Genomic DNA, 9,239 nt, shown 5'->3' on the forward strand with positions numbered 1-9,239 from the left:
GTATCAGCCTTGGAGGAGATTATGTTGAGAAATAAAAAAAAAAAATTCTTAAAAACCTTGTTTTTCTTGGTCAGGCCGGAAACTTATCAATCCACCCTCGTACCTCATTTTTCGTAAATAAAGTCTTCGAAATACACTCAAATATTATAAAAACCCATTAAAATTCCATGATATTCTCTAAAATCTTGGAAAATGTATTAAAATACATTGAGAGCTTTAAAATCTCTTAAAATCATTGAAATATTATAAAAAATACTGTGAAATCTTTTAAAATATCGATATCTTCCGAAATTATAGAAAATTCGGTATCTTTAATAAATATTTTAAACATTTTGAAATCCCTTCAAATTATTTAAATTAATTAAAAATTCCTTGGAATCTTTAGAAATTACCAAAACATTTTTAATTAAAAGATCTTCAAGAAAACACAGAGGTTTTTTAAAAATACGCTAAAGCCCTAAAAATTCCTTCAAATTATTGAAAATCTATTAAAAATTTCTCGAAATCTTTAAAAATACCCAGAATATATTTCAAAAGAATTTAAGGCAAAACTGAATAATGTGAACTGTTTATTTTAAAAAGTGACAAATAGTGAATTTTTGGCAGCCCTGATTATATTTTATAATTACTTCTTACACAGATTCTCTGATTTTTGATATTTGCTTCAAAACGCCTTCCCAGACATTTTCCACTGGAAAAAATGGTCGGTTCTTCAATTAGTTAAGATACCCTGATAGCCACAGTATTCCCATTTTCAATATAACTTACCATTCCTGGTGGTGGACGCTGTCCAGGTCCAGGCATTCCTTGCTGCGGCGGACCTCCAGGTCCATTTGGTCCTCGAGGAGGTCCAGGAGGTCCATTAGGCCTGGGTCCATTCCACGGTCCCTGCTGATAACCTGGAGGCGGTGGACCTTGATTTGGATGGCCAGGAAGCGGATGATGAGAACCTGGCCCTGGTCCCATCGGAGGTCCGTGCATTCTTGGAGGTCCTTGAGGTCCCTGAGGACCAGGACCTTGCGGTCCCATTCCTGGAGGCGGCATTCTTTGACCTTGTCGCGGTCCTCCCTGGGGAGGACCCATCATCATTCCTCTGGGTCCACCATGGTTTTGCTGTGGATGTTGCTGATGCTGCGGATGCTGTTGATGCGGAGGCATCTGAGGTTGATGCTGATGTTGATTATGCGGCCGTTGATTTTGGTTTTGCTGAGGCGCAGGCGCTGGTCGAGTCTTGCATTGCGACTCAAACTGAAAATATTCAGTTTAAATCATTAGCAGGGATTCAATGTTCCTCACTTTTGATTAATTCGACAAAAAAAAAAAAGAGTAAATTTTCTTCCAAACAGTTCACTTTGCAAGCTAAAAAAGAAAAATCTTGATTTTCAAAGATACAAAGAAACATTTTCTACCAAATGCTTGAATTTTTAAACAAAAAAGATTAAAATTCTAAAAAAAAAAAAAAAATTTGTTTAAACAAAAAGTTCCTTCTCAACCCAGAAAGATGAATTTTCTAACAGAAAAAATGATTTTTTAAGCAGAAATATATCAATTCTCAACGAAAAATATAATAGTTGATACTTCAAACAACAAATAGTAATTTTTATATTAAAAACAGTTACATTCAATCAAAAGCAATGAATTTTCAACAAAACAGTTGAAAACGAATTTTCTGACAAACTGAAATTTTCAACCCGAAAATATTATTTTCCATAAAAGAAGTTTACTTTTGACTGAATGCTGGAAATTTTTACAAGCATAGTTAAATTTTCAAGTGAAAAAATGATTTTTTTACAGAGCAGTGGAATTTTCTACTCAAAAATACTATGGATTTTCAACAAAACAGTTACATTTTCTACCAAAAATATTAATTTTCAGCAAAAAAAAAAAGAAGAATTTTTAACGAATTAGTTAAATTTTTAACCAAAAAGATCAATCTTTGAAAGCAAATTTTCCATAAAAAAAACTTAATTTTAAACAAAATAAAAATACAGAAAAGTGGATTTTTCTACTCAAAAATATGAATTGTCAACAAAAAATTAATTCGAGTAGTAGTTTAGGCCACAAAGTCCTTATGAAATATCATATAGGGACCAAAGGGTACTTTTTTCGCGCTCAAAGGGTAACAAATTCAGCAGAAGTTCACAAGACCTCAGAACAATTGAAGTTAAATTCCAAAGAATTCAAATGAATTGGCCAACAATTTTGAAATCAACCAAAGTTCATTGATTTCCATAAGATTGAAATAACTTTAGACCAATTTCATAAAAAAATTCAAGGTGAATTAAAAAAATTCAAATGAATTGAAAACTATTTAAAAATATTAAGAAACTTCATTGAATTTAGTAACTTTGAAATGAGCTTAGAAAAACTCAAGGAATTAAAAATAATTTTATGAAATGCCTATGAATTCAATATGAGGTTAAAAGATTTTAGGATCAATTAAACAAAAACTTTTAATAGTTCAAAAAAATCCATTGAATTTAATTGAGCGAATTCAGAAGAATTCAAGTAAATTAGAAAAAAATGGAAGAGAACTCCAAATAATTAAAAAGAATTCAAGGTGAATTCAAAAAAAAATTTCGAACACAAACAGTGACTAATGAATACCAAACAACTCAAGTTATAAATCTAAAGAATTGGAACAATTTTAAAAAATCGGAAAAATTCGATTAATTAAAATAAATTTTGAGTGAATTTGGATAAATTCAAAGAAAATGAGTACAATCAGATCAAATTTATAACAATATCAAGCTGAATTAAAAAATAAATCTACTGAATTAAAAAAATGTTTTAATTTGGAAAAATTAATTGATCTGAGTAGAATTAAGTGAATTTAGAAGAATTCAAAAAAATTTAAAAGAATGCAGGATAAATTATTAAGAATCGAGGGCGAATTCCATATGAATTGAAAAAAATATTTGAAAATCTCTTCAAATTTTGGAAACCCTGCTACTTATGAATAAATTCATTAAAATCCAGTCCTTCTAATCTAGTCAAAAACTCCTTTAAACTATTAAGACCTTTGGGAATCCCTGGAAATTACTCGTGGAAATGCCTTGAAATCTTTTAAAATATCCTGAAATACTTCATTCTTTGAAATTCCTTCAAACTATTGAAATAAATGAACAAAATTCTGGGAATCGTTTAAAACTCCCTCAAATGTTTCAAATTCTTACAAATCTCTTGAAATCCTCACATTTAAAAAGTAAAAAATCAATCAAGGGCATGTGATACTTAGAAAATTATCGACTTTACCAGTTTTAGGTTTCCCCGGCTTTTTTTATAGAATAATAAATATATTGTCTTAAAAATTTGGGAAATGATAGCGAACATGCTAACGGACGTCCCCACACACTTTTTTGTAGGTTAATTCAAAAAAATTTTAATTTAGCAAAATGTGATTAATTTGCATAGCGCTAAAGAAATAGTATCGATTTTTTCAGTATTAGATTCCCCGGATTTTTTTCCAAGATAAGAAATATTATGCCTTCAAAATCTGGGAAATGATAGCGAACATGCTAACGGACGTCCCCCACATTTTTTTGTATTTTTTATCAAAAAATTTTTGAAATTGCTAACAACGTGCGTGTATATTTCGAGGTTATGTGTGTTACAATTCACCCGAGCGTTACTTCCAAACTACACAATATTTTTGGACGGAAACTTTGGACTCACAAATGAACGTAGTAACTAATCTCCCGGAACTAACCTTGTTTGTAGGCAATCAAAAAAGTTTATTTCATAAATAATTTCGAGATTATCGGAAAGGCAGAGATGAAAAACGACGAAACCCCAAAATAATGCATATAATTTTTATTTAGCAGAATAAATTTTTTTTGTTATTATCCTTCAAAAAAGAGTCTAAAGACGTCCGTTATGATAGTTTATAGCATCTCCGAATTCAGTTTAAAAAATTTTTCATTTTTTGAAAGAAAAGTCGGGGGAACTGTAAGTATTACATGTCCTTAAATTAAAGAAATTTAATAGAATTCAAGTGAAATAAAAAAAAACCTTTAAAAAATCACTTAAAATCATCGAAATCCTCGGAAATCTTATAAAATATGGTAAAATCTTTCTGAATATCTTAAAATCTGTAAAATCGTTTCATATCTTCAAAATTCTAGGAAATTATATACCCTAAAATATTTCAAACCCTTCAAAATCCCTTCAAAATATTGAAATAAATTAAAAACTTCTTGTAATCATTTAAGATTGCCGAAAAGAGTTTAAATCCTTTAAAATTCACTTAAATATTTTTAAATTCCGTGAAATGCTATGATAATATCTGAATCCACTAAAATACGATAAAATCCCGTGAAAATCTACTTTCATATTTCCTGAAATTCTATATCTACCAAAATTCTAGAAAATGCATTATCCTAAAATATTTTAAAAACTTTGAAATACATTTAAATTAATTAAATTAATTAATAATTCCTTGGAATCAGTTAAATTTTCAACAAATATTTAAAATCCTTTAAAATTCCATTAAACTATGGAAATCAATTAAAAATTACTTGGAATTTTTCAAACTAAGTTAAAATAACATAAACTATTTTAAATCCTTCACAATCTTTTGAAAACACTTAACATTTTTTGAAGCTCTTGAAAATGTCTCTGAATTAAAGGAAGGGGGTTTGAACGTTTCAAATCCTTTAACGATTTTATGAATTGATAAAAAACTTAGAAAGAATTTAAAAGACAAAAGGATAAGTTAAAGAATTCAGGGTTTATTTCAAATCTCTTCAAATTTTTAGAACCCTAAGAAATGTCAAACTTCTCGTAAATAAATTCTTTGAAATCCCCTAAGACATGAAAAATATATTAAAATACATTCAGATATTTAAAATGCCTTAGAACTTTTAAAAATACCATGAAATCTTGAAAATCCATTTCAGAGAGAAGAATTCAACGAAATTCTTAAAAATGCAAGTTAAATTTTAAAAAAATCCAATGAATTTAAAACAATTTGAACAAACTTATTTAAATTCAAGAACTTTTAAATAAGCATCGAAAATTGAAGAGAATTCAAAGAATTTGATGAAATACCTAAGAATTCAAGGTGAGATTGCAGGATCAACTAAATAAAAACTTTTCAAAATTCAAAATAATTCACTAAATTAACTAAAATTGAGTGAACTTAAAAGGATTGAGGTAAATTAAAAAAATTCAAGAGAATTCCAAAGAATTTAAAAGAGTTCAAGGTAAATGCCAAGAAAATTGTTTTATCTTTTTAAATCTTGGAAAACCTACTAAAGTCTAACACAAGAAGTGGATAATGATTACAAAACAGTTCCAAGATAAATTCTAAAGAATTCAAATAAATTGGAACAATTTTGAAAATCGAAAAACATTTAATTGATTACAATAAATTTTGAGTGGAAAAATTAGTTTAGTTGGGATAGAATTGAGTGAATTTAGAAGAATTCAAAAGAATGTAGAATAAATTAATAAGAATTAAGGGCGAATTACAAATGAATTTAAAAAAGATTTGAAAATCTCTTCGAATTATTTAAATCCCTAAGAAATGCCTTGGAATTTTTAAAAATACCCTGAAATATCTCAGTTCTTTGAAACAAATAAAAAAAAATTCTGAGAATCTTTTAAAATTTCCTCATATATTTCGAATTATTTGACCTTTTGTAAGCCCTTGAAACATTTTAAATCACTTGAAAACGCCTGAGAATCTTTTACAATATCCTCAAATATTTCAAATCCTTTTAAATCCCATTAAATTACTAAATTAAAAACAAATTTCTTCGCAATCTTTTAAAATAATCCAAATTATTTTCAATCTTTTACAAGCTTCTGAAATTTTTTAAAGCTCTTGAAATTGCCAAGGATTTGAAAAAAAAATACGTTACAATATTTCTAATCCTTTAATCATTTTATCAAATGATCCTCAATTTATAAAAATTCAAGTGAATTCAAAAGAATTCAGGGCGAATAATTTTTTTTAAACGCACGAAAATATTATAAAATTCCGTGATATTTTCTGAAATCATGGAATCAAATCTTATAAAATAACGTGAAACTTGTCGAAACCTTATACGTCCTGTCAAATCGTTCCGTATCTTCAGAAATTCTAGAAAATTCTTTATCTTATAATATTTTAAGGGCTTTAAAATCACTTCAAATTATTGAAATCTGTTTAAAAAATTCTCGAAACCTCTGTAACTACTCTGAAATATTTGAAAAAATGCAAAGGCAATTCAAAAATGGACATAGACCTGAAATGAATAGTAATTAATTCACGAATTAATTTACTATTAATTTACTGAATGAAAAGTGACCAATTGGCTCTTTTCATTTGCAAAAGTGACTGTGTGGTAGCCCTTATTTTTTTGAACAGTTACTTCTCACAGAAATTCTCTGATTTTTCTTATTTTTTTAAAAGTGCCTGACTCAAAAAGGGTACCCACAGGGACCAAATCTTGAAAATAGAATACTTTAGGAACCTTAACTGAATATAAGGTACAATAGGGGATATATGGACCGGTCTGTGAGGCCTGGTAGTTCGATATTTACCTGATTCAAGGCTTGTTTCGTGGGGAATGTAACTACTGGACTCTGTCCATGCAGCTCTTTCTTTGGTAGTCTGTCCATACAAAATCTGACGCTCTGTTCCGAGCCTAGAGAAATAACACAGAAGCCTTTCGACTGTCCATTGGCTCTATTCTCGAAGAACTTGACCTCAATGAAATCAGTAACGCCAACGTCTTTAATTGCATCCGCAATATCATGATCGCTCGTCCACTGGAAAAATTCCAAACAGACAATTTCAAAATAACCAATTTTATATTTTTCAATAAATATTTTATGGAAGATTTTATAAACATTGAGGAAATAAATGTACCCAAGTCAAGTTTCCAACATAAAGTTGATGTCGTCTTCCACCTCCGCCGGATGAGTTACTTCCATGGTGGTAGGAAGAATTGCCATTGGTCTCTTCACCTGGAGATGAATTATCTCTGTCTCTGCTTCTATCTCTGTCGCTATTAGATACGCCACCATTTCCCCCGGGAGGTGCCGCTATCACGTCGTCGTACAAATCGACACCGTCTCCAGCGAATTCATCCTAATTTGGAAGACAAATTATTTATTGAAAGATATTCAGGTAGTATTCTACTTTGAAACGCTAAAAAAAGGCTATTTTTTTAAATTTTTTCTGAGATTATTAACAATTATCTCGAAGATGTAGGTTTTGTTAGGCTTAATAAACACACTCTTGAAATACATTAAAAGTAATTTTTTTCATTTATTTTATGCAATTTTTATACATAAAAACGTCAGTCAAAGTCAACCCTTTTAAAAAGTAGGTAGGCCCGCGCCGTTATAAAAATCTCGAGAATGGGCGGTCCGAAACGAAAAAATTTAACACTTTTAGATCCAGTATGACTCTAGCAACCGGCTGAACTGAGACTATTTAACAAATTTCATTTTTATTTTATTTTTTGCAAAAAACTGAAAATAAACCCATTTTTCCGACACACATTTCCGATTGCTGGAGTGATACTGAATCTAAAACTGTTTAATTTTTTTGTTTTCGACTGACCATTCTCGGCATTTTTACAACAGCGCGGCCTACCTACTTTTTGAGGAGTTGACTTTGACAGGCGTTTTTATGTATAAATTGCATGAAATTAATGAAATTTTTTTCTTAATGTATTTTAAGAGTGCATTTATTAATCCTAACAAACCCTACATCCATGTCATTATTATTAATCTCACAAAAAAAGCTTATTTTCGAGCGTTTCAATGTAGAAATACTGCCTTAACAATCAATGTTGAGTAAGTTACTTTTTCTTGGGTAACCAAATAAAGTAACTTTAAGTTACCTAAAAAGGTACTTTTTTCAATTCCTTAATTTTATAATTTAGAAATAAAAATCCGGGACTTTTTCAGATTTTCTAGGAGAAAAAATTAATTTTTGTAGGTACCTTTTCTTAACTGTGAAAAAATACTTTTCACGAAACAATACTGAAAATTGTAGGTCAATTCCGTGTGTAATTCGCTTTTTTGATTAAAAATGGTTCAAATTTCAGTTATCGAGTTTGAAGATAAATTACGTTTAATATTCAATAAAAGAATTGAATTTTCAACAAAATAGTTGAATTTTCGACCAATATATCGAACTTTCACAAAAAAACGATTAAACTTCAACCTAAAAGAGTTGCATTTTGAACTAAATAATTGGATTTTTTACAAGCAAAAAAAACGTGAATCATAAAATCAAAAAGAATGAATTTTCTGACTAAATAGACCAACAAAACAATTTAATTTTCGACCAAACAAGATTAGTTTTTTCACAAACCACTTATATAATAATGTAAATACTCGAATTTTCGAAGTAAAGAAATTAATTTTTAAACAAATAGTCAATTTTCGAGAAAAAAATGAAACTTCAGCCAAAAACAGTTAACTTTTTAACAAGAAAACTTAATTTTTCAACAAAAGATAAATTCTCTAACAAAAAATAAAGAGTTAAATTTTCAGCTAAAAACAATCAATAACATACAATAACTTAAATTTGCATCCAAAGTGATGAATTTTAAACTAATGTGATGAATGTTGAACTAGTCGTTAAATTTATAATATAATATAATTCAACTGCATTGCTTAAATTGTCAATTTAAAAAAATTAATTGGAAACAAAAAAACCAATTTTCAAACATAATAGTTAAATTCATAATCATCAATAAAAAAGGTGAATCTTGAACCTAAAAAATTAATTTTTAAAAACAGAGTTTAATTTTCATACATATAGATGAATTTTCAAACAAAATCATTAATTTTCTACAAACAAAACATGACATCAAAATATATGAATCCTCAACCAAATATTTGAATTTTCAAATAGAAAAAATACATTTTGAACCAAATCGGTGATTTTTCAAATAAAAAATACGTTTTCAATAAAAAATGGAATAGTTAAATTTCCAATCTAAACAATTAATTTTATCGTAACAAAAATTTTTTTCTTCAAAAACTAGTTAAATTTTCAACTAAAGTGATGAATTTGGTACTAGAGTGATGAATTTTCAACAAAAGCTTATTTATTCTAAATAAAATACTTAAATTTTCAGTTTCAAAAATAATAAAAAATAATAATTGGACTTTCTACCAAAATATTTACATTTTTAAGGGCATGTGACACAGCTAAATACCTATATTACCGACCACAGTTTTTCAGTTCACTGAATGTTTTTTTGAACCTAAGAACTTTTTTTGTAAGTAAA

General features: G+C 28.3%; 1 protein-coding gene across 5 annotated transcripts in view; it reads right to left on the reverse strand.

The window, feature by feature from the left end:
* The window catches only part of LOC117180054 (cleavage and polyadenylation specificity factor subunit CG7185-like), a 60,418-nt gene that overhangs the window by 48,188 nt on the left and 2,991 nt on the right, over window positions 1–9,239 (reverse strand). For all 5 annotated transcript variants that reach the window (XM_033372367.1, XM_033372366.1, XM_033372365.1 and 2 more), the window contains exons 2-4: window positions 6,857–7,078; window positions 6,529–6,756; window positions 769–1,248 (exon numbers count right to left, since the gene is read on the reverse strand). In XM_033372367.1, coding sequence (XP_033228258.1) covers window positions 769–1,248; window positions 6,529–6,756; window positions 6,857–7,078 — 930 coding nt within the window. The remainder of the gene's footprint in view (window positions 1–768; window positions 1,249–6,528; window positions 6,757–6,856; window positions 7,079–9,239) is intronic.

This window comes from Belonocnema kinseyi, chromosome 9, assembly GCF_010883055.1.
Source record: "Belonocnema kinseyi isolate 2016_QV_RU_SX_M_011 chromosome 9, B_treatae_v1, whole genome shotgun sequence".
NCBI classification, from domain to species: Eukaryota; Metazoa; Arthropoda; class Insecta; order Hymenoptera; family Cynipidae; genus Belonocnema; species Belonocnema kinseyi.